The sequence below is a fragment of the Phyllostomus hastatus genome, unplaced genomic scaffold, assembly GCF_019186645.2.
Source record: "Phyllostomus hastatus isolate PE091 unplaced genomic scaffold, TTU_PhHast_1.1 phas_scaffold_129, whole genome shotgun sequence".
Taxonomy (NCBI): domain Eukaryota; kingdom Metazoa; phylum Chordata; class Mammalia; order Chiroptera; family Phyllostomidae; genus Phyllostomus; species Phyllostomus hastatus.
Genome location: NW_025334009.1, coordinates 5861106 through 5885453, shown reverse-complemented (window position 1 = coordinate 5885453; position 24348 = coordinate 5861106). Strand labels below are relative to the sequence as shown.

At 55.3% G+C, this 24348-nt stretch overlaps 2 protein-coding genes across 4 annotated transcripts in view; one reads left to right on the top strand and one right to left on the bottom strand.

Moving 5' to 3' along the window:
* KLHL18 (kelch like family member 18) overlaps nt 1-5959 on the top strand; it is a 48153-nt gene extending 42194 nt beyond the window's left edge. For all 3 annotated transcript variants that reach the window (XM_045856843.1, XM_045856842.1, XM_045856844.1), the window contains exons 8-10: nt 300-404; nt 2000-2111; nt 2821-5959. In XM_045856843.1, the coding sequence (XP_045712799.1) occupies nt 300-404; nt 2000-2111; nt 2821-3207 (604 nt within the window). In that variant the 3' untranslated portion in view covers nt 3208-5959. The remainder of the gene's footprint in view (nt 1-299; nt 405-1999; nt 2112-2820) is intronic.
* Nucleotides 5960-10619: 4660 nt separating this feature from the next.
* Nucleotides 10620-13568, bottom strand: LOC123830514 (15 kDa protein B-like). The gene is made up of 4 exons (XM_045856847.1): nt 13395-13568; nt 12611-12718; nt 11852-11944; nt 10620-11310 (listed from the first exon to the last, which is right to left on the bottom strand). Exons 1-4 carry the CDS (start codon nt 13566-13568, stop codon nt 11170-11172), a joined length of 516 nt encoding a protein of 171 aa, XP_045712803.1. The 3' UTR covers nt 10620-11169.
* Between the last annotated feature and the right edge of the window lie 10780 nt (nt 13569-24348).

Below are 24348 nucleotides of genomic sequence, written 5' to 3'. Positions count from 1 at the left end.
CCAGGGCCTGACAGGTGAGTTAGACCGTGAGCTCAGCAAGGCGGAGCAGAGGCACGTGAGACAGTAAGGACTGAGAAGACTGGTGTCGGGGGGAGACCCCAGTCGGGGTGGGTGGGAGACAAGGGGAATCCAGGGCAGCGCCTGTGGCTCCGTTGTACACCTGTACGTAGCCACACACCTGGGACTCAGGTCTGTTGTAGAGAGAGGCAGTGGGGTGGGCAGGTTCATTTCTCAGGGAGCGTGCCGGCAGCCGCAGGAGGCCTGAGGCCCGTCTAGGGTGACGGCTCTGTCTGTTTCAGCGCCATGGGGACGGTCGTGCTGGACGGGCAGATCTACGTCTGCGGGGGCTACGACGGCAACTCTTCCCTCAACTCTGTGGAGACCTACTCACCCGAGACGGACAAGTAAGGACTTGGGTCTCCCCTGGGCACTTGGGGCTCGCTGAGCAGAGGACAAAAAGTCAGAGCTGCAGGCTTTGAATGAGGCTTCCCAGTTGAGGACAGAGCGTATCTTAGCCCCAATGGAATCTTGCATGTAATAGGCGTTCATTTGGTAATACTAGGTAAAGACCATAATAGGTTATTACCTTTGGTTAAGTGAATGAGCGGTTAAGTACATTTTAGAAACACATGGTCTGTATAGACCGTGGGAACATCAATGTAACGCGCTGCACCTCTGAGCTAAATCAGCCCAGTGTAATGGAAGTGCAGGCGGAGGAGGATAAGGAATAGGTGAGCGGCACTTTCTGAAGTGGGTAGGGTCTGATTTGGGGAAAAAAAAAATTTTAAAGTTCCGTGGTCCAGTAAGTCGGAAGCACTGATGTTCGTGCCACCAGAGTCCTTGTCTTTCCAGTAACGCACGGCCGAAAATCCTGCGGTAGGGGCCTGTTCGACCTCCTCCCGTGTAACCCTGGCGTCAGCTTACGGGGTGATTTTGTAGACCATTCTGGGAAAACACTGGCAAAGTTAGCCCAGATTTTTAGTTTCAATATTTGAATTTTCACATTTTATGTAACAGAATATAAGCACATTAGTAGAATGAATTCATCAGAATATTTTTAAGCCAATATTCCATTCATTTAACCAATTTCTTACATATCAGGCAGCAAGCAGAGTGTCTAAGAGCGTTCAGTAGCAACCAGTCTGCTGGGCCACAGATGCAGCACAATTGTCCAACCCCCAGGGGGGGCCTGTGTCTGGTGCTCGGGGGCGCAGCCTGATGAAGGCCGTCGTCTTCCCCACGGGGAGAGGGGAGGCGAGGTTAGGCCCATCGTGGGTAGCAGGCAGTGCTCATTCAGGCAGGGAGACAGCAAGAGGAGAGCCTTGGAGATCAGACAGTGCCGGTGTGACTGCAGAGCAGGCGCGGGTGGCTGTGGGGCAGAGCTGGCAAGTCGACCAGGACCAAGCAGTAAAGAACCGCGTTAGGGAACTTGGACCCCACCTTAGAGGGCGCAGTGAGGAGCCCCCCGGGGGACGTGCTGCTCAGGGTCCAGTGGAGAGTTGTCCGAATGCCAGGCCATGCGTAAGGGGGCTGCTGCAGTGGTCCAGACGAGAGGCCAGAGCCGGCGGGTGGGGACGAGCACTGACTAGGAAGCAAACCAGCGGGGAGCTGGTGACCACAGGAATGTCGAGGTTGACGGGGAAGAAGTCCTAAAAATGCTGAGTTTACAAGTATGGCAGGTAGGCAGCTGGTGGGCCCAATGAATAAGACTGGGGAGCACAGGGGAGGAGCAGATCTGTGAGAGCCGTTGTTCGGGGCATGCGGACTTGGGAGCCTCAGAGATGAGCAGAGAAGACCAGCCGCAGGTCTGAAAGTTGGGCGCAAGGCAGCGGCTGGAGAAAGCCACAGGCAGGTGCTGGGACTGGTGACCACGAGGCCAGGGGGCTGCCCGGGGCCAGAGGAAGGGCAGGACAGTGCTCCCGAGCCTTTCTGAGCTGTCTCGGGAGGACAGGGACACCGGGTCTCATGGCTCCCCTCCTCCTGTGGCTCTTTCCTGAAGGTGGACGGTGGTGACCCCGATGAGCTCGAACCGCAGTGCCGCTGGCGTCACAGTCTTTGAGGGCAGGATATACGTGTCGGGCGGCCACGACGGTCTGCAGATCTTCAACAGCGTGAGTCGGGGCTGCCCCTGGGCTGAGGGCCCCTCCTCCCGTCTCTGAGAGCTGCTTGGAACGGCAGCTCTCTGGGGAGAGCGTCCGCCTGCCCTTTGCTGGGGTTTGGGCACCGTCTAGTGAGGTTTGGGCCATCACCTGCGGGCTCAGGAATGCTGAGAACGGGAACCAGTGTGGCCGCCCCGCCCCGCCCCGCCCCGCCCTGTGTAGTTCTCCATCACATGCTGCGTGAGAGCTGAGAGTTCTGCCCACAGTAGGGTCAGTGATACACAGAGTGTGACTTTGCAGACAGGTGTAGCCTTCTGCATGATTTGTTTGAAATAAAACCTCAACAGCCATTTGCTGGTGGTTGGTTCCCGAGGGTCCCTCAGTGCTGCGGGGGAATGAACACACTCTGGACAGGTGCCGGGAGACCCGCCTTCCCCTGGCTCTGTCCCTGCACAGCAGGGCAGCTTTGGGCTAGTCCTTCCTTTGGTGTCTGGGATGTAACCAGGCGGGCTCAGAGTAGGCGCTCTCTCGCCTGTCCGCGTAAGCCCAAGAGCAACCGAGGAAGCAGCGTCACAGCGGCAGCCTGTGCTGGCAGAGCTCCTCGTCCCTGGGCGGCCCCCTGGGCTCCAACACCATGTGGGCCGCTGTGCCCCACGGGGCCACCCGTGCACTGAGCCTCAGCTCTGACTGTCCTGTGCCTGTGCTTCTGTCCCTGCTGCAGGTGGAGCACTACAACCACCACACGGCCACCTGGCACCCCGCGGCCGGCATGCTCAACAAGCGCTGCCGGCACGGAGCCGCCTCTCTGGGCAGCAAGATGTTTGTCTGCGGGGGCTACGACGGCTCCGGCTTCCTCAGCATCGCCGAGATGTACAGCTCTGCGGCCGACCAGTGGTGCCTGATCGTCCCCATGCACACGCGCCGGAGCCGCGTCTCCCTGGTGGCCAGCTGTGGGCGCCTGTACGCCGTGGGGGGCTATGACGGACAGTCGAACCTCAGCTCGGTGGAGATGTATGACCCAGAGACGGACCGCTGGACATTCATGGCCCCCATGGCGTGCCATGAGGGAGGGGTTGGCGTGGGCTGCATTCCTCTCCTCACCATCTAAGGCAGAGGCCGGCATGCGGTGGGGAGGGATCTGGTACAAACGCAGGCACTCCCTTCGGGGGGCGGTCCTTCTCGGGAGGGGCGTGGGCCAGAAGACCCGGTGAAACGTGCGCTCGCCAGAGGTACAGTTTTTCCAGGTGCTTAAGTCAGCCCTCACTGTGTTGCCCTGTGACCTTCAGGTCTAGGTCATCAGGGTGCACACAGCATGGGACAGAAGCCCGCCTGGGCCCCACAGCTGGTGGCACGTGACTGCGTTGATGGTCCACACGTACCCAGGCTCCGTCCAAGCCCAGGTCCCACCTGCCACGGCTCTGAGCCGCCCCCAGGCAGACGGCCTTCCATCCGACACTCCTCCTCCGCTGCTGTCCTCCAGCCTTTGGTGGCCAATTTGTGACGGGGAGGCTGCAGCAGCCGAGCCCGTCGGAAGTCCGGTGTGGCAGGGAGAGGACGACACACTCCACGTGTTCTCACTGCCTGCGGTGACACAGCCGCAGCAAGGCGCTGGGTCGCACTCCAGCACCCCCTGTGGTCCCGAGCACAGGCTGCTGTCTCGGTGGTGGGTGAGCAGGGAGAAGAGGGAGAAGCTTCTCCTGTGTCTGACGCTGGGGTTTCAGTGAGGTCTTCATCTTATTCAGGAGAAACAGAAGGAAAAGAGATACTTGAAAGAAACTGAAGGAGATTTGAAGAAACACTTGAAAGAAAAATACTTTTTTTAAAGTGAACATTTTTTGCAAGAAGAAAACATTTTTTAAAAAAGACACTAAAGGGAAATAATGGGTTTTAAACAGAGGACCACCCAACATGACAAGGGCGGTGACCACTCCCACATTCGGGTCGCAGGGTCCTGAGGCCTCGCGCGGCACTTGGGGTGCCCTCTGAGCCCCAGTGCGTCTGGAATCGGTGCCCTCGACTGGTCCTGTAGCAAGGTGCTCTCGGGCTTGTCTTCACACCCAGCATCAGAGGACGTTTTTAATCATAGGCTTAGCGACTCAGCTGGATTACTGCCGCTGTTTGGGGGGGGGGCTCCCAGTCGGTTTCTGGGAGCTTCAGGTACCCTGGGGGTACCTCCCACTGCCACCAAGGCTTCATTCAGGCTCCCCGCCCCCACTTTCACGTCTTTCTTGCTCGACCAGCAGGGAACAGCTGGTCTGGCCGGACCCTCACTTGCTCGTCTGTCACTCCTAGTCAGCTGTTCTCATCGTGACGCTTCCGGGCAGGTCACATTCGCACCTCTGGAGCCCAGCCGGGGACTTGGGCCTCCCACCCGCCACCGGCGGGCGTGTCCGGTAACCTCGTCTACCTGCCGGTCCACTGCTCCTCCGCCCACCTGTCGGTTCCAGGGGCCGGGCCTCCCTGCAGCCCCGGCAGGCGGTCAGCGAGCTGGACCTTGACACTCGAGCACAGCAGGCTCCGCGCTAGAAGTGAAGGCCCGAGGAATCTCCTGCTGCCGTAAAGAACAGACTTCGTGTTTCTTCTTCTGATCCTAGCGAATGACCTCTGAAGGCACTCCGAGCTCCTTCCCTCTCCCTGGGTGGGACCTCCACACAGCACAGCAGGACCAGGACGGGAGGACGCCTCGTGTGACCGGTGCCCTGGGCAGCGGGGCTGTCCTTCGACCGCTGCTGCCAAACCTGGTGTTCCCCAGCGCTTCCAGGAGGAGGAGACGGGGTGCAGCTGTTCCATTGCGAGACTGGGTCTTAGGGTCCCCGTCTGCCCCGGGTGGTCTGTCCGTTGCCACCTGCCGGCGTAGGCGGGAGGCCTGTTCGGAAAGGCCCGGCGTGGGGCCTCGATGTCTTCCACCCCAGGACCGCGAGGGCTGCAGGGTGTGCCATTGCCACGTACCCAGAGGGAAGCACCTCTGTTACCCGCCACTTGGGCACTGGGCCTCTGCTGTAAGCACTTGAAAACGATGTCTGTCTTTTGTTTTTAACGACTGGACACTCGGACAGAGTTGAGCCTGAGCTCCTGGAGGGGCTCTGACATTCCTCACCCCCTCTCAGTTCGCCTGCAGAGGTGGGCTCAGCAGAGGCTGGCCTCTGCGTTCCCCGCAGAGGGCGGTGCGCCGGGGCTCGCCTCATTGCAGTTCCCCGTCTTCTGTGAACCTGAGGCCGCACGGACTGGGCCCAGACTGGGAAGGTGTGAGTGGGCCTCACCGGGCCCCTGGGGTGCTGGCCCAGATTCTGCCAGCGGGGTGGTGGGTCCTTGTCCCGTGACCTGCCGCTCCTGGGGCGGCCTTCCGAAGCCCACTCCCGCCCCGAGGTGTGCAAGTCACGCCGCTGCACCCGAGAGCGTTTCCGAGGGCGATGAAGCCGGCGCCTGGCCTGGGCTCTGAGCACAAGCGCACAGACGGCACTCGCACACTCGCCACCGTCAGTGCTCAGGCTGGTGGCCGTTTGCAGACGGCCGGCGTGGCCCTTGGGTGTCGCAGCCTGTCCTGTAGCGCCATGAGAAGGAGACACGTCACCCGTGGATGCTGTGAGAGGGTATATGACGAGGAGGCGGGATGATGCTACGGTGGGCTCTGGCCTAGCCCAGCTCTGAGAGAGGACTGTGACCTCCTCTGTCCTTAGGTAACGCATGGGTTCATCTGAGCTCGAGCCAAGGTGGAGCTGAAGACCAGCCCTTTGCCTTGGCCGCAGAGATGTGAGTAGGTAGAACTTCCGCTCCTTCCCCCGTCTGTTTCCCAGAAGATCTTACTTCCTTTAATTTATAGAACGCATGTCTTTTGTGTTAAGAAACCAAAGAGAAATAAAGAGAACACTTATAATATCTCCTTGCCCTTTCCTGATTTATTTTTTAAGTACCTGTTAGAAGTAAACCATATTCGCATTGTAATTTGGTGGAGAAAACACAGTGGACGCAGCGAGGACGTGCCTGTGAGGACAAGGGGAGAGCCAGGGACAGCGGAAGCCGTCCTCGGCAGCATGCGTGTGAGTTCCAGGAACTCACGGGCTCCGGCGAGGAGCATGCGGGAGACTTCAGCAGCGCGGGGCGCGTGCGCTCCCGTCCAGGCCCCGCTTCTCCTGGGTGTGCCCTTTCTTTCTTCACTCTGCCATCAAACGCCGCAGCCCCCCCACCCCCCCACCCCCCCGCCGTGCCCTGTGGCTGCTGCCTGCTGGAGGCGGAACCTGGCCCAGCTCCTCTCACTCCAGACCAGAGGTGCTCAGCTTCAGTGCACAGAAGTCACTAGGACTTCTTCTTTTTTTGTTTTTAATTTAATTTGTATTGAATTTATTGGGGTGATGTTGGGTAATGAAATTATATGGGTGTCAGGGGTACAGGTCTGTAACACATGGTCTGTACATTGTGTGTCCACCACCTGAAGTCAAGCCTCCTTCCATCACCCCGAGTTCCCCCTTTACCCTCCCCTGCCTCACTGGGGAACCCTTCAACCACGGACTCGTTGGAGACGCGTCCCCCGAGCCGATCCCCTGGGGCCGAGGAGCAGCTTGGGGACGCTGGTGTGGGCAAGCGTCTGTGAGAACCAGGCTCCTGGGTTTTGTCTCCACTTCTCCAAATACGGCCGCAGTCCAGACCTGCCTTCCTGGGGTCACATCCTGGTCACTGGGTTATGGGTATTACCAAACGCTTCATTCGAGTTGCATTTGGGGACTTCCGGCCAACATGGAGGCATAGGTAGACACACTGTGCCTCCACGCACAACCAAGATAGGGACAACAATTTAGAAACAATAACAACCAGAACTAACAGAAATTGAACTGTATGGAAGTCGGACAACCAAGAAGTTAAAATAGACACGTTCATCCAGACCAGGAGGAGTGGTGGGGAGGGGTCACAGTGCACAAAGAGCGTAGGGACTGGGTGTATAAAACCGCAGCGAGCAGACCATGGGCGCACAAGCGGCGGCTGGCAAACCCCAGCCGAGGGGTGGCAACCAGCAGACCCAGCGAGGCGGCGATTGTGAAGCAAGGCACTGTGCGCAACCCAGGATCCCAGCGCTGGGAAATAGAGCCTCGGGGCACTGATTGAAAACACCTGTGGTGGTTGAGGTGCAGGGAGAGACTCCCAGCCTCACAGGAGAGGTCGTTGAAAAGGCCCACGGGGTGCACAAACCCACCCACATGGGAATCGGCACCAGAAAGGTCCAGTTTGCTTGGGGGAAGAGGCAGAAGGGACTGAAATCAGCAGAGAGCAGAGCAAGTGCCATGGTTCCCTCTCGGACCCCGTCCCCACATACAGCGTCACAACCCAGCGACTGGGTTGCCCCACCCTGGAGAACACCTAAGGCTCCGCCCCTCATACGTAACAGGCGCGACCCAACCAAAGAGAGAGAGAGAGAGAGATGGCTCAAACAGAAGAACAAATGAAAGCCCCAAAACCCATCTTTTTAAATGACCGAGAGATAGCCAACCTATCAGATGCACAGTTCAAAGCACTGGTGATCAGGATGCTCACAGAATTGGTTGATTGCACAGTTCAAAGCACTGGTGATCAGGATGCTCACAGAATTGGTTGATTTTGGTCACAAATTAGATTAAAAAATGAAGGCTACAATAACTGAAATGAAGAAAAATGCACAGGGAACCAGTAGTGATGGAAAGAAAGCTGGGTCTCACATCAATGGAGTGGACCAGAAGGAAGAAAGAAACAAGCACACAGAAAAGAATGAAAAAATAAGAATTCATGCCCTGGCTGGCGTGGCTCAGTGGATTGAGCATGGGCTGCGAGCCAAAGCATCGCAGGTTCAATTCCCAGTCAGGGTACATGCCTGGGTTGCAGGCCACGGCCCCCAGCAACCACACATTGATGTTTCTCTCTCTCTCCCTCCCTCCCTTCCCTAAAAATAAATAAATAAATCTTTTAAAAAAAAAGAATTCAAAAAAAAAATGAAGAGAGGCTTAGGAACCTCCGGGACATCTTTAAATGTTCCAGCATCCGAATTACAGGGGTACCAGAAGGGGAAGAGGAAGAGCAACAAGTGGAAAAGTTATTTGAACAAAGAATAAAGGAGAACTTCCCCATCCTGGCAAAGGAAATAGACTTCCAGGAAGTCCAGGAAGCTCAGAGAGTCCCAAAGAAGTTGGACCCAAGGAACCACACACCAAGGCACATCATAATTACATTAGCCAAGGTAAAAATGAAGGAGAGAATCCTAGAAGCAGCAAGAGATAAAGAGACAGTAATCTACAAAGGAGTTCTCATCAGACTGTCAGCTGATTTCTCAAAAGAGACCTTACAGGCAAGAAAGGGCTGGAAAGAAGTATTCCAAGTCATGAAAGGCAAGGACCTACATCCAAGATTGCTCTATCCTGCAAAGCTTTCATTTAGCATGGAAGGGCAGATAAAGTGCTTCTCAGATAAGGTCAAGTTAAAGCCCTTAATTATATGAAATGTTAAAGGGACTCACCTAAGAAAAAGAAGATAAAAAACATGTATAGTAAAATGACAGCAAACTCACAATTATTAACAACCACACCTAAACCAAAAACAAACTAAGCAAACGACTAGAGCAGGAACAGAATCACAGAAATGGAGATCACATGGAGGGTTAGTAACAGGGAGTGGGAGGAGGAGAGAGGGGGAAAAGGTACAGAGAATAAGTAGCATAGAGTGGTAGGTAGAAGATAGACAGGGGGAGGGCAAGAGTAGTATGGGAAAGGTAGAAGCCAAAGAAATTATGATACATGGACATGAACTAGAGGGGGGAATGTGGGTGGGGGAGGGTGTGCAGGGTGGAGGGGGATGGAGAGGGGTAATGGGACAGCTGTAATAGCATATTCAATAAAATATATTTAAAAAAAAAACACTTTTCCCCAAGTTAGCCTATGGTCAGGTTCATCCGTTTGGGTAATGATCACATTTGGATGGCAACTTTCTTTGATCAGTTTTGGGAAGGGCATGATAGTCCTACATCGTCCCCACCTGCACATGTTTGACACACAAACCCGACTGTCACCTGCTCTTCTCAGGAGTCCCCTGAGTCCCCTGTCTCAGCGCAGGCAGCACGGCTCACGTTAACGTAAAGAAATCGCCTCAGGAGGACTAACTGACCTGGCTCAACTTTCTGGTAGTGCTGTCCAGAGGTGAGACCAGATCTCCACGCTGTCAAGTTCACCTGAGGGGAGCAGTGTCTTTGACCTTGGACGCAGCTGATCATCCAGCCTGCACGCCTCGTGTGTGGAGGTCTGCTGCCCGGCACTGCGACGGACTCGGGAGAAGCAGCCCGGGCAGCGCGGGGCAGAGACGACACCACGTGCAGGTCACAGAAGCGGGCACTTCTGTGCCGAAGCCAGCAGCCGGGTCATCTTTGGGCTCGACTGTGGGAGAAAGGACAGGTGCCTACAAAGCAGTAACAGCTCTTTTTATTTTATTTTATTTTATTTTTCCAGAGAAAACAGCTGTTTCCTTCCTTACAGGGCCCTCATTTGCCCTTGCTCTCCCATCTGGGCACGCTCACCTCTCCTTGTCCCAAAATTCATCTCCGTCACTCTGGTATGCCCCCTGCTCCTCCTCCTAACTTCCAACCACGAGCGGCCTCGGCGCTCAGTGCTGAGCTCTGACTGCAGCCCACGCCCCTCCCTAGCGGGTGCTCCCTCCGCCGCAGGCGGGCAGGGCCTGCGGACCGAGTCTTACCTCTGCTCCGGCACAGACAGACGCGCACGGCCACCCGGGTGCGTCCCAGTACGACCGGGTCCAGCGTGGAAGCCCGAACACGGCCACCCCCCAGCTTGGCCCACCCTCGCAGCGCACCTCTTCTGTCTTCCCAGTCGCTCACTCAGGACCCCGGGGGCCAGTTTGGGAGGAGGAAAGGGACGAGAGCCGTTCATCCTCATCTTCTTCGTCGGGCCGGCCATGACCTGCTCGTGTTGATTCTACTTCTGGTCCAGTTCTGTCCTCTGCTTCTGCACCGGCGCACACCCACAGCACATCCCTGCGTGCCTGGACCCCCCCACCCCCACCCCCAGCCTCCTGATGGTCTCCCGAGTCCGCCTGCGCACACCCTGCAGCCCACGGTCTGCGGGTCAGCAGACGTGAGAGTCCAAGGCTGTCAATCAGGCCCCTCCAGAGGCTCCCCAGGGCCTCGGGCCCTAGTCTGTTGGGGTGGTTTAGGGGGCACTTCAGACACAGGCCCCCGAAGAGATGAGTAAGATGTGTGGTGCCCAGTGATGGAGGGCCTGGGGCAGGTAGCCCCTCCCTCCCAAGCAGAGCTCTCCTTGGTTCTTTTTTTTTTTTTTTTTGGATTTTATTTATTTATTTTTAGAGGGGAAGGGGAGAGAGGGAGGGAGGAAGAAAGGGAGAGAAACATCAATGTGTGGTTTCCTCTCATTCACCCCCAACTGAGGACCTGGCCCGCAACCCAGGCATGCGCCCTGACTGGGAATCGAACCTGCAGTCTTCTGGTTTGCAGGCTGGCGCTCAAACCACTGAGCCACACCAGCCAGGGCTCACATAATCACTTATTTCAGAAATATTTTATTGAGCCTCTCCCCAAGGATGGGCTGACCCCCTTGGATGCAGGACCCCCTGCAGATGTGAAGGGACATTTATTGTCTCCGTGAAGGGGCAGGGAGCAGGGGTACTCAGGGTCCTGCACACAAGAAACGCCCCTCCCAGGAGCACCTCACTGATAAACTCCTTCCACTGCCACCCGCAGCTGGCTCTGGAGGGCACAGCTGGGAGAACACACAGTGCCGTCTGGCCACGTGGTTTGAGGATCCTGAATGCTCTGATAAGGGGTGAACACTTTTGCCTAGGGGAGAGCAGGGGGGGCTTCCTGGAGGAGGTGACTTTGGACCTGTGCCTCGAAGGATGAGTAGGATTTACAGACCCAGGATAGGCCAGAAGCCCAGGTGGAGGGAAGCAGGTGTGCAGAAGCAGAAAAATGTGGATGGGCTCAGCCCATGCAGGAAAGGGGGTGCTGCGGGTGGCAGAGGATGTGAGCAGGGAGGAAGAGGAGGTTGTGGTGGGGATGCAGGGCCTCCCCTTCCTTCTCCAGCCAGCCCTAGAAATTCCTCAGGATGTTGGTGATGATGTCGTACTTGGCTTTATCATACATGTCCCTGACCGCAGGAGGCAGCTTGGAGCGGTCAAAATCCGGGGTGGCTGCCCCAGGGGACTCGGCAGACCGCTTCCTCCGGGAGACCTGCAGAAGTCACGCCGGGCAGTCGCTCCCGTCACCCTCACTGATCCGTCACACCCCTCCCCGGTCCTGCCCGCGGCCCCTCTCTCCAGGCCGGGGTGAAGAAGAGACTGAGGCCCGGGCAGTGACGATGGGGCTGGGGCTGGGGCTGGAGGTGGCCCCCCGTCGGGCCCACCCCCTCGGAGCCCAGAGGCTCCGACAGGCCTGGACTCTGGGACTCACTTCCCCACTGGCTGTTCCACCCTCTGGCCAGGAGGCCTCCTTCCACCTCTGCTTTCCGTTTTCCCAAACGTGGGATGGGAGGAGGATCAGTTGCCAAGGAGTCTTGTGCCTCAGAGCAGAGCCAGTGTCCTGCCTGAGACGGCAGAGGGCCCCTCCCAGCCCCCCCCCGCCCCCACTGCCAGTCTTTCCCCGCCTCCCCTCCTGCCAAACCACCCGCCATTCCTCAGAATCCCTCCTGACAACCTGTACTGAGGAGGGCTTGATTGGCCCCATTCCTCCGATGAGGAAACTGAGGCCCCACACGTCCAAGCCAATGGCTCACCTCCTCCTGGCGCCTTTCGACCGGAGTGCAGTCGACCGTGAGGATGCGGAAGCGCCTCAGCCTGAAGAAGGAGCCGCTGCAGTCCCTCTCCTCCTGCGGGGCAGGGAGCACAGGAGCTGGAAGAGGCCCGGCTGACCCCGCCTAGCGCCCCCCGCCCCCCGCCGGCACATCCCCCACCCTCCCGAAGCAGAGCTGCAAGCTGAGGTTACCCCAGGGCCAGGGAAAGGCACCGCCCGCTGGAGGGGCACAGTTCTTGTCAGTTACTCGGTGGGAATAAACATCCTTAAATTTGCCGCCCCCCGGGAGCCCTGCTTGCTTAAAACGGGTGTGCACCTCAAAGGACACAGAAGAGGCCTGACACACCCACGGATGGTGACGGATGGGGACCGTCCCTGGGCAGTTGGGGTGGTGGGGCGGTGGGAGATGTTTACCTTGTTTCATTTTGCTTCTTCGGGATTTGTCCATTTGCTACCATACAATGTTATTTTTTTTTCTCATTTTATAAAAGCAGTTATCTCACGTGCATGCTAGTCCCACTTTCGTTCTGTTTCTATTTAGTACTTTTTAGCATGTGTGGCTTTTTATAATCAGGACCGAGAATAATTTATAGCAAGAGACAGCCATAAGGGAAAGACTGCTTTGGGAAAAGGCCGCTAGAGTGAAACCTCTCCCGGCCGGGTGAGGCGCGTGCGGGCCAACACGCAGCCCCCTTGAGGTGCGGAGACCAGAGGCCCCCGGCCCCCAGGCTGCGGGACTCACCCCGCCTTCCCTGAAGGTGCACTCCTGCGGCGGCCGTCTCTGCCTTCGCCGCGAGACGCACACCGTCTCTTTAACCCTGAAGCTGAGCAGCGTCAAGGTGGTGGAGTTCTGCAGGAGCGAGAGAAAACTGGTCATCTCCCTTTTACAGACAAGAGGGCACAGGCTAGAGAGGTCACAGTTACGGGCTGGAAGGGGCTGAGCCGAGGTCGGCGCTTTCCACCAAAACCGGGGGAGGGGGGAGGTCGGGGCAGGGGGGTGCTCGAGTGGCCTCAGCAGAGACTCCAGGGGCTCGGAAACCAGCCGAGGGATGCCACTTCATCTCTGTCGACCTGGAGGAGCCGCCACTGCTTGTCTTTGCCCCTCCGTGTCCCCTTTGTGAAGCAAGCACGAGAATGCCGGCCTTGCCTGCTCAGCTTGCTGCCAGAGAGGTGACTGGGCCGGAAGGGGCACGGGAACCCCTGCGGAGGCTCAGGTGAGACCAGCACCCTCCGTAACGGGGCTGCGCACACCTTCAACCCGGGGCCTGCGTGCAGGCCAGATGCCCCGACTCCACGCTTCACACCCGGGAGGAGCCCCCAGTGTCCCGGCCAGCCAGCGGCCGGGCCTGAGATGACGCTCTTTCCCTACCTTCCGGTGGGAGCAACATTACAACAATAACAACAACAAGAGCTGGAGTTACCCAAGCACCTGGGGCCACGCCCGGCATTCTGTCCTGCCTGCCACCCCGCAGGCTGCTGCAGGCAGGTGCTCCCAGCTCCCCCGGCCTGGGGTGGGGGACACTCACCGTGCCAGGCTGCGGGTTGACTGCCAGCAAGCCGAACAGGGGTTTACCTAGTCGTCCGTAGTTGAAGACCTGCAAGGCCTGGGTGACAATCTCCTCATAGCTCTGGCGCTGGGCCGCACAGACCATCACTGCCACACCCGCCATCAGCAGGAGTGCCCTCCAGGCCCCTGCCATGGTCCCTCCTCTGACCCACAGCCACTTGCTGTCCCTTTTAGGTGCTGCTTGGACCGCCTTGCCCAAGGGCTTCTGGCGACATATGGGGCTGGTGCCTTCCTGAAAGGGGCCTCTCCTCTCCTTTCCTTTCCTTTGCCTGGCATACACTGTTGGCCAATGTTCCGAAATGCTATTGGCTAAAAAGCAAGCAGGTTTGGGCAACAGGTCAGGGCCTAGGAGTGAGGGGGGAGTCCTGAGCTGCTGGGGCAGGAGGCCTGCGTGGTGCCAGGTATCTTCCTTCTGGGCCTCGGTGTCCCCACCTGTACCGCCTCCAGCTCTGACAGTCCTGAACACTGTGCCGTCTCTGGCTGGCTGTTCTGGTTTGATCCCAAACCTTCCAGAATATGAGTTCCGTAGGTAACAATTCCTCCGCTGAGTGCACAATCTGGGTGGGGCCTGTGTCCGGGTGGGCACCCATGGTGGTACCTCCACTCTAAACAGAGAGGGGAGAAGGGAGGGAGGGAAAGGGAGAGAAACTTCCGCCAGTTACCTCTCGCACACGCCCAACTGGGGACCTGGCCGGGAATTGAACCAGCGACCTGGTTCACAGGCCAGCACTCAGTCCACTGAGCCACACCTGCCAGGTTACTTACCTGTTACACACGTTTTAAAAAATTGGTCGTCAACCTTTAAAACTCCGGATGCCTGACTTGGAAATACATCCTAAGGCCCGACAAGCCGCAGCGCACAGCCCCTCACAGCTGTGACGGCAGCGCCCCTCCCGGGAGCACCGCACTGCCCCTGTGGCACTGCTACCTGCAGACAGGGCAGTCCCCGGCAGGCTGGGGTTCGGGTCCCAGCTTCTGGGACGGGCAGCCCCAGCAGCAGCTTGGAAGGGGCTCTTCCAACAGCCAGCATAGCCCTCGGCTCCCTCACTTCTGGGGTTCTGTCTGTTGACCTCCCAGCCCGCCCTTGGCCTTGGGGCCCCTGTTCGGGTGGAGAAGACTCAGAAGCTGGGGAGGAGGAGAGGGTGTTCCCGGTGAAGCCCACCGGTGGGGTCCACTTAGGATACGTCTCACAACTTTTGGTGGGAATGCCAGGCATTTTCTTCCCTCCTGGAAGTGACCAAGGAAGCGTGACCGAGGCAACAAAGAGCACGTCTTGGGGTGTGACCCGGGCCCCTTAGAGCACCACGGAAGGCAGAGAGGAGAGAGCAAGAGATGCTCACGACGTCACTGAGCCGCTGGGTCACCCCTTGGCCGCAGGTGGGGACGTCTGGAGGTTACGTTTAAGCCAGTTTGAGTAGACTTTTCTGTTACTTGCAAATGATGTTGCAACCACCGTAGGGTTCAGACCTCCAATGGGAAACGGTGGGGACAGACCATGTGGTCTCTGTGATCCCATCAAACCATCAGACTGGACGACATGTCCGAAGTTTGTCCGCAGTTTGGGGTCGTAGTCTGGCCTGAGGGCTTCTGAAGTTGCAGAAAGTGAGGTGGGTGGCTCTATTTTTAAGCAATTCTTTTTTTAAAAAGATTTTATTTATTTATTTTCAGAGGGGAAGGGGGGAGGAGAAGGGAGGGAGAAAGAGAGGGAGAGAAACATCAGTGTGTGGTTGCCTCTCACGCGCCCCCTACTGGGGACCTGGCCCACAACCCAGGCGTGTGCCCTCACTGGGAATTAAACCGGCGACCGTTTGGCTCACAGTCTGGCACTCAATCCACTGAGCCACACCAGCCAGGGCTGTTTTATTTTGGATAGGTAGGCCTTACAGAGTACGAGTTCAAAAGGTCAAGCTCTATTATGGCTGCACAAAAATCCTCCAACAAGTCGTGCTTGATCATTGACCCAACGCAGCTTCAGGGTACAATGGAGAGCCCTGCCTCAGTGGAATGATCCCATAGACCCAGGTTCAAATCCTGCCTCTGCCACTGCCCAGCTGGCTCTCAGTCAGCCTCTCTGGGGTGGGATTCAGTGTGCTCACCTGTAAAGCAGAGATAACAACTCCGACCTGGTCACGGAGGGGAGCATTACAGCCAGTGCGCGTGGAGGACCTGGGCCAGCACGCGGGGCAGAGGAAGCCCCAGGTGTGGTGACTTTTAGGGCAGTGAGGCGCAGGGTGCAGCTGAGACCGTTAGCAAGCTCGGAGTGCGTGCCCCTCCGGGCTCCGAGCAGGGGCCGGCCACCAACCCGGTTTTGCAGACGAGGGCACTCAGGCACTGGGAGGTCAAGAACTGGGCCTGGCACAGGGCTGGTTCAGTGCAGGGGCTGGGAGGGGCCGGGAGGGGCCGGGCTACCAGCCGAGGGTAGTGGCACTCCCCACGCGGCTCTGCCATCAGTGGGGGGGGCCTGCGGGTTTTGCCCCGCTCTGCAGGTGCTGAGGAGCTGAGCTGTGGAGGCCGAGGGCAGGGTTCCTGGAGTGGGTTTCTCCAGGATACACCTTGAATGTGACTTGACCCTGTGGCCTGCGGTAGGGGCCGGGGGGCAGGGGCAGGGGGAGGCTCTAGAGGACAGCCGGAGGACACAGGGAGCAGGAAGTGGACACTGGGGAAAAGCCTCCACGTGCCAGAGGCCAGAGCTCCTCTTCGGGTGAGCAGCTCCACCCCACCACACCGCGCTCAGCCAGCAGCACCGGCAGCCGAGACCCGAGGCTCCTCCGGAACATCCCCAAACCTCCCGCGCCTCTCTGAGAGGGCGTATGAGGCAAAACGCTTTCACAAGGGCCAGAGGATTGTGAAGAAAGAAGCCCGGCAGGGCCTTGGGCAAGCCTCTGCCCTCCTTGGCCTTCAGCTCAGCTCTTGCTCTAACGGGGTGGTCAGCAGGCGGGCAGAGATACTGGCACGCTGAGCCCTTGCCCAAGTGGGGTGGAGAAAGGGGTTGTGTCCCCATCGGTCCCATGGGGACACACACCTAATGTTCCAGAACCAGCAACGTGACACAGGTTGCCCCACAGACACGTTGGCTAAGAAGGCCCTGGCATCTGAGAGTCACAGGTGACCCCAGCCTGCCCTGGGCAGGTTTGGCGCCCATGGGTGGGGGGGGCACCCGTCTCTAGGCTCTCATTGCAGAGGCCAGGATGTCTCAAAGTTTCACCCTGCTTGGCTGTGCTTCTGCTCATGGACAGGAGGGTGTGCTTGGGCAATCCCGAAGGCTCCGTCCGCCCGCCCGAGAGGCGCTCCCTTTCAGCAGCCTGAACTAGGCGGTCTGTCCCAGGCAGGGGAGAGAGAAAACCTCCGCTGCTTCCCGTCCGTTCACGCACACTGGTGCAGGAGGGCCCCTCGCCCAACAGTTGAGCCTGATCCCAAACAACGACAACTTAATGTCAAATCTACTGGGCTTTTGTGCAGCCAGGGGGCCCCCAGGCTGTGGCTTTGGCGGCCTTTGCTGGCCAAGTGACATCCTAGAGCTGGGAGGGGTTCTGTTTCACCGTGGGGCCTCAGAGGCCCCTCACCTTCCTGCATATTTGCAAAACCTGTCCTGCTGGAGCCTTTTCCAGGGAGAAAAGTGACCGATGCTCCCCAGGTTCTTGGAGGGCCCGGGATGCTCTGGAGGAGGAGGAGCGATGTATCACTGAGCAGCTTCTCCTTTGCTGCTCTCACAGGAGCCTCTTTCTGGGCAAAGGGAAGGGGGGGTCCCCTCAGAATCCCCTCCCCAAGCTCCAGGTGCCCGGTGGTGGCTGGGAGGGAAGGGGCACAAGGGGGACTTCTCAGCTCTGGCTACCAGTCTGCCAGGTGAGACCAGGAGAGTTTTCTCCCCTCCCCTCCTCGCTTTCCCTTTCTCCTGCCCCCTTCCTCTGCCCATGTGGTGTTTTAAGCAGTCCCTTTCCATCTCCATGCCTTAGTCTCCCCACCTGCATTTCCATGATTCTGGGTTGTCCTCCAAGGAAGGTGGCGGCAGAGGAGGCTCCCAGGTTCCTGTTCAGGTGGCTGTGACTGCCTGGAGCTGTGGGTAGTCTTTCCAGGGTCTACAGACACCCAGCACTGGGCTTGCTCGTGCCCAGCAGTGGGGCACAAGGGCCATGAGGTGTCAGCCCGTCTAGACAATGCCAAACCGTTTTCCAAAGTGGTGGCACCGCCCACAGCCCCGTCTGCCATGGACCAGCGCTCCCATTGCTCCGCACACTTGCCACCAACAGTCTGGCCGACGCACCAACTCACTCGCCCGATGAGAATGAAGCAGACTTTCGTCGTGGGCTGGGCTTGCCTTTTCCCTGCTTCCTGGTGAGGCCAGGCATCTTTCCCCGGCATTCCGGCCATTCCTGTGCAGGGCGTGCGCAAATTTTCTCTTCTCTTCTCTTCTCTTCTCTTCTTTCTCTTCTTTCTTTCTTTCTTTCTTTCTTTCTTTCTTTCTTTCTTCTTTCTTTCTTCTTTCTTTCTCTTGAGAACTCATCATGGTTCTTTGCATATTCTAGATGGTAATCCTTTGTTGGTTATGTCTCGCAAATATTTTCTCCCAATTTGATCTTGTCTTTCCACTTTCTTTGTAATACCCTGGTTTTCTTCTAACTTTTTATTTTGATATTTCAGACTTACTGAGAAACGTTGCAAAAGTAGTACAAAGAATTCCTTCATTCCCTTTGCCCAAATTCCCCAGATGTTAACATCACACCAGATTTGCATCCTCTTCTGTGTGTGTGTGTACACACACACACACACACACACACACACACAGAACATCCCTCCGCCTCAGCCACCCTGCCTCCGTGCTGCTCTCCAGGCCGCCAGGCAGCCTCGGCGCCAGCCTTTGCCCGCGCTGCTCTCTCTCTCGAACACTCTTCCCCTCGCTAGGACCCTGGTTTGCTCCTCCACTTCCCTCAGTCTCTGCTTAAAAATGTCTTCTTAGTAAAGCCTTCCATGATGGCTGCCCAATATCAAAGACACAAAATTGCAAATGTCCCCTTCCTCACATTCCCACCCTCCTTTAAAAAAATATGTTATTTATTTAAAGAGAGGGAGAGAAACATCAATGTATGGTTGTCTCTCACAGGGACCCCACTGGGGACCTGGCCTGTGCCCTGAGTGGGAATCGAACCCGTGACCCTTTGGTTCACAGCCCGAGCTCAGTCCACTGAGCCACACCAGCCAGGGCCCCACCCTCCTTTTTCTTCTTACTGTATATTCCTTACTGTGCGAAGTCTGTCTCCCCTCACTGACTGTGACCTCACGAGGGCAGAGATCTTTGCCTGTTCTGTACAGCAGCGCCGAGAACAGTGCGTAGCGCACAGCTGAATAAATACGTGTTGAATAAATGGACTGGGAGGGAGAGGACCCGGTCCCAACCCGGACTCCTCCATTCACTTGCAGGGAGACCTGCGTGGCCCGCTCCCTAGTCCAGTGCTCAGTCTCCACATCCGTGACGCGGGGGAGGGTGTCTGTGTGCCTCTGAGGCCCTCCCAGCTCACCGGGTGTGAGGGGCAGGCCACGTTAAGAAAGAGAGGAACCGAACGGGTGAATGGGTGTTTGCTGCCCCCTTGTGGTGGTGTCTATGCTCACCCAGTCTTCTGCGTCCCCAAACCCTCAACTCGGCCCATCTCCGGGTAAATGTGAGCACCAGGACAGCACCCTTTACCCTGGACTACTTTCTGCTGTCTGTCTCCCCTCCGCCAGCCCATCCCCACCCCACTGCCTAGCATTCAAGGACCCCCCCTCACAGGGCCTCCTGGTCTTTGATGCTTCTCTCACCAATTGCCCTTCATGTCACTGTGACCCGTGTTTTGGGCTGAATTGTGTACCTCCCCCACCCCACCCCCCGCCCCGCCCATTCCGTCATATCTCCTATCCGGTTGGACAAAAAGTCTGTTACATTTTTTTCCCCTGCAAAATAGAAAACACATTTTTCATTTTCACCAATAACTTTATTGAGTTGGATATTTTTAGTATTTTGGCTATCTTGAGCTATTGGCTTCAAGTGGGTAGAGGCCAGGGGTGCTGCGAAACATCTTTCAGTGCATGAGACAGCCCCGAAGAGAATTATTTGGCCAAAATGTCAGTAGTACCTAGAAACCTCACAAACCACTTCTGGCACATTCCATCAGTCACAGCATTTTCTCCACACACTGCACAAATCGTTTTTTGTATTTCAGTTGTGTTTTTACCTTTCTTGAAATAACAAGGTGTAATGTGATAAAAGTGTTGCATATTTTCTTCCAACTTCAATATGAAAATGGCTGTGCAGGAATTCAGCAATTTTGATGTTTTATTTATTTATTTATTTATTTAGATTTTATTTATTTACTTTTAGAGAGGGAAGGGAGGGAGACAGAGAGAGAGAAACATCAATGTGCGGTTGCTGGGGGTCATGGCCTGCAACCCAGGCATGTACCCTGACTGGGAATCGAACCTGCGACACTTTGGTTCGCAGCCCACGCTCAATCCACTGAGCTATGCCAGCTAGGGCTTGATGTTTTATTTTTAATGCATGCTGAAATGACAGCTGTCACAATACATTCTAACAAAATTGTTTCTAATGAAATTAAAGATAACAAACACTACTAGAGCCACTGTATGGAGTAAACATAACGGACTTTTTGACCATCCCAATAAATTCCTATGTAGAAGTCCTAACAATCAGTACCTTAGCAGGCGACTGGATCTGCAGATAAACTCTCTCCATAACTTTAGAGAGAGGCAGAGAGACAGAGACATCGATTTTTTGTTCCACTTTTTATGTGTCATTGGTTGCTTCTTGCATGTGCCCCGACCAGGGATCGAACCTGCAACCATGGCGTATCAGGATGATGCTCCAACCAACTGACCTACCTGGCCAGGGCTAGAGAGCCCCTTAAAGAGGTGCTTAAGTGAACAGGAAGTCATGAGGGCGGGCCCTAACCCGGTGTGACTGGTGTCCTTACAAAGAAAGATTGGAACACTGCCCTGCACAGAAGGAAAGCCATGTGGAGACACAGGGAAAAGACATACGTCTACAAACCAGAGTCAGGCCCCAAGAAACCAGTTTGGTGACCCCTCGACCTGACTGGTGGTCTCCAGAGTGGTGAGGAGACTAATTTGTTGTTTAAGCCATTCTGCTGCGATATTTTGTTACAGCAGCTCTGGCAGATTAACCTAGCATGGCACTGGGAGCGGATATGTTTGCTGTAGGTCAACCCCAGGAGCACCACGGGGGGCTGAGGTGGTCCCTGTCTGTAAAAGCCAGCCAGGCTCGGAGAAGGACAGTTGCTCTAAGAAGCCCGGGGGTAGGGACCCATCTGTTGGGCTCCTTTGGGTCCTGAAGACTGGCCGGAACCCCACTTCACATCTGTGGTTTCCCCCCACCCGGAATGCCTGCCTCTCTAGGTCCTCCCTGTCTTGCAAGGCCCAGCTAGGACTTCCCAGCCCTCCTCTGCCCCTTCCCTCCTGACCGTTCCAGCCCACACCGACCTGCAGCTGTTTGCTCCTGATCTCTTGCAGCCTCATGTTTGGGGCCTGGGCCCTCTGTGTCCTGGGCCCAAACTGCCTGCTGTGGCTGGCTGCCTGCTTCCCTGGCCCCATGTCCCAGATCTTGCCTTTCCTTGCTCAGCAATGCTGTGCTATAGTCTCCCACCCCGCAGCCCGCTCCAGTCCCAGCTGCTGTGCCTAGGTCTAGCAGCTGCCTACAGCTGGCCACTACCTCACCATCGGAGAACCCCAGGATGGGCTGCTTCATGCTTCTTCTGCATTGTGTCCGCTATCGGTTGTTGGGGCAACTTCTCTTCATCATGGTTGGATTTTTTAGGGCATGGGCATATACTCAATTCCTCCACCACTGACCAGGTAACCCCAAGATGGTCCTCCAGAAAAAAAAAACCAAACTCTTAAGATGCTGGTAAACATTTTGCTTTCCTTAAATACACATATATACAAAACCTGCCCAGAAAGTATCCAGCCATGTACTATGAAAAATAGAGGCATTTACTGAAGACGATACAAGAAACATTGTACACAAGACAATGATGCCTCAGTCCCCTTCAAAGTAGGCACCAAGTAGGCACCTTGGGACCTCATATAGTTTTCCCAGCGTCATTAGCAACTGCTGCATGATGTTCCTTCCACTCTGGTAGTGGAAGCATGGAACAAATTTTGCCACAACAGATTTCATGCCAAGATCCTGCATCAAAATCTCAGACCCAGTAGTTTTAGGAATCCCCAGATCAGCTTCTAGTTCTCACACTGTCAGTGGCTGATCTTTGTTGACTGCTGTCTGGCCACGTTCAATATTCACAGGTGTTCTGCTCGTCGCAGGCCTTCCAGAACGTGGATCCCTTTCAGCAGACTCTCAACCATCTTTGAAGTGTTTGTGCCACACTTTTATTTGCACTGCACTCACTGCATCGTCCCCAAAAGCATTCTCAATCATCAGAATAGTTTCCGTGGAGAAACGTTCAAGCTTAATGCAAAATTTAATGCAGGTTCATTGCCCTAGTTGCTCAGTCATTTGTAATGCAATGGTCACACATTGCACATGCTCACTCAATGGCATCTACCACCCCCACTGACTAGTACAGTGAAGGCGTCATTGTTCATGCATGTGCATTCCAGTCCACTTTCCTTGGCTGCCAGGTTACATCGATGTTGCACAAACTGTTCTCATTATATTAACAGTGGCTGGGCTTTTTTCCAGACAGACCTTGTTTTACACACACACACACACACACCTGCAAGGTCTTGCAGTTTCTTTTTTTAAAATATTTTTATCTGGTAAAATACACCTAACACAAAGTTTACCATTTTAACCATTTAAAAAATTTAACAATTCCCTGGCTGGCGTAGCTCAATCAGTGGATTGAGCTTGGGCTGCGAATCAAAGCATCGCAGGTTGGATTCCCAGTCAGGGCACATGCCTGGGTTGCAGGCCACGTCCCCAGTGGGGGCCACGTGAGAGGCAACCACACACTGATATTTCTCTCTCTCTTTCTCCCTCCCTTCCCCTCTCTAAAAATAAATAAATAAAATCTTTTTAAAAAATAACAATTGATTTGAGAGAGACAGACAGCCAGACAGACATCAATTTCTTGTCCCGCCCATTGATGCATTCACTGGCTGATTCCTGTATGTGCCCTGACCAGGGGTTGAACCTGCAACCTTGGTGTATTGGGACGGTGCTCCAACCAACTGAACTACCTGGCCAGGGCCCATTTTAACCATTTTAACTACATAGTTCCATGGCATTAAGTACATTTGAATGTTGTACAATCACCACCACCGTCCATCTTTACAACTTTTTCATCACCCCACACTGAAAGTCTACACTCATTAAATACTAACTCCCCATCTCCCCTCCCCCAGCCCTTGCAATCACTGGTCCGCTTTCAGCCTCTGTGAACCTGAACACACTGGGTAACTCGTACACGTGGAATCATACTATATTTGTCCTTTTGTGTCTGGCTTATTTCACTGTGCATAATGTCTTCAAGGTTCATTTATTTATTTATTTAAGAATTGTGCTATTATTTTTTTATTTTTTAAAAGATTTTTTTCTATTTGCTAGCCAGTAATTTTTTAAAATATTTTATTTATTTATTTTTAGAGAGGGAAGGGAGGGAGAAAGAGAGAGAGAGAAACATCAATGTGCGGTTGCTGGGGGTCATGGGCTGCAACCCAGGCATGTATCCTGACTGGGAATCGAACCTGCGACACTTTGGTTCGCAGCCCATGCTCAATCCACTGAGCTATGCCAGCCAGGGCGTATTTTTTTTTAAAGATTTTATTTATTTTAGAGAGATGGGGAAGAGAGGGAGTGAAACATCAGTGTGTGGTTGTCTCTAGCACACCCCATACTGGGGATATGGCCTGCAACCCAGGCATGTGCCCTGACTGGGGATCAAACCGGCAATGCTTTGGTTTGCAAGCCTGTGCTCAACCCACTGAGCTCCACCAGCCAGGGCAAGGTTCATCCATGTTGCAGCATGTGTTAGAACTTCTGTCCTTTCTAAGGCTGAGTGCCAGTCCACTGCGTGTATAGAGGACATTCTGTTCATCCATCCACCCATTGGAGGGCATTCACCTTGTTCCCTCTCTCTGGCTGTGGCGAACGATGCTGCTCTGATTGTTGGTGTACTGGCACTTTCCTCTGCTCTTAGTTGAACGGTTTTGGGGTCTCGTTGCAAAAGGGACCTGGGCCCTATCTCGTAGGTGAAACCTCTCTTCTGAGCTTGGATCCCACATCCCATGGTCTCTTCTGCCTTTCTTGAAAAACTCAAAGACACCTCTATCCAGCTCGCTGCACACCTGAACCTCCGCTCTTCCCCTCCAGACGTGTTCCTTCCTGGTTTCCTGTGTCAGCCCTGCAGCCACCCAGCTGTACCGCCTGGAAACTTGGAAATCATCTTTGACATTCTCTTCCCTTCACCCCAAGTTCTGATACTTTTGTTCTCCAAAACATTTTTCAAATATGCAGACCGTTCACCTGTCTCTTGGAAAACTACAAAAGCAGCTTCATGGGATTTCCCTGCTTCTACTTTTGCCCTGTTTCCAAACCATTTTCCATTTTATTTCTAAAGATGGGCAATACAAACATGATCTTAAAAATTCCGGCTCCACCCTGGCTGGTGTGGCTCAGTGGATTGAGTGCCGGTCTGCGAACCCAAGGGTCCAGGGGGGATTCCCAGTCAGGGCACACGCCTGGGTTGTGGGCCAGGTCCCCAGTAGGGGGCGCGCGAGAGGCAACCACACCTGGATGTTTCCCTCCCTCCCTTTCCCTCTCTCTAAATAAATAAAATCTTTTTTTACATGTTATTTATTTTTATTAAACTTTCACTTTTATATTTAAATAATTGTGGATTCACATACGATGATAAAAAACTAATACAGAGGGATTCATTCCATTG

What these genes read in the sequence shown, in the direction of transcription:
- LOC123830514 (XM_045856847.1), bottom strand. Translation starts at nt 13,568, where the DNA reads ATGGCAGGGGCCTGGAGGGCACTCCTGCTGATGGCGGGTGTGGCAGTG. An exon ending in GCACCTTCAGGGAAGGCGGG is followed by an intron (nt 11,945 to 12,610) that starts GTGAGTCCCGCA and finishes CCTGCCCCGCAG; the next exon opens with GAGGAGAGGGACTGCAGCGG. An exon ending in TCGAAAGGCGCCAGGAGGAG is followed by an intron (nt 11,311 to 11,851) that starts GTGAGCCATTGG and finishes TGACTTCTGCAG; the next exon opens with GTCTCCCGGAGGAAGCGGTC.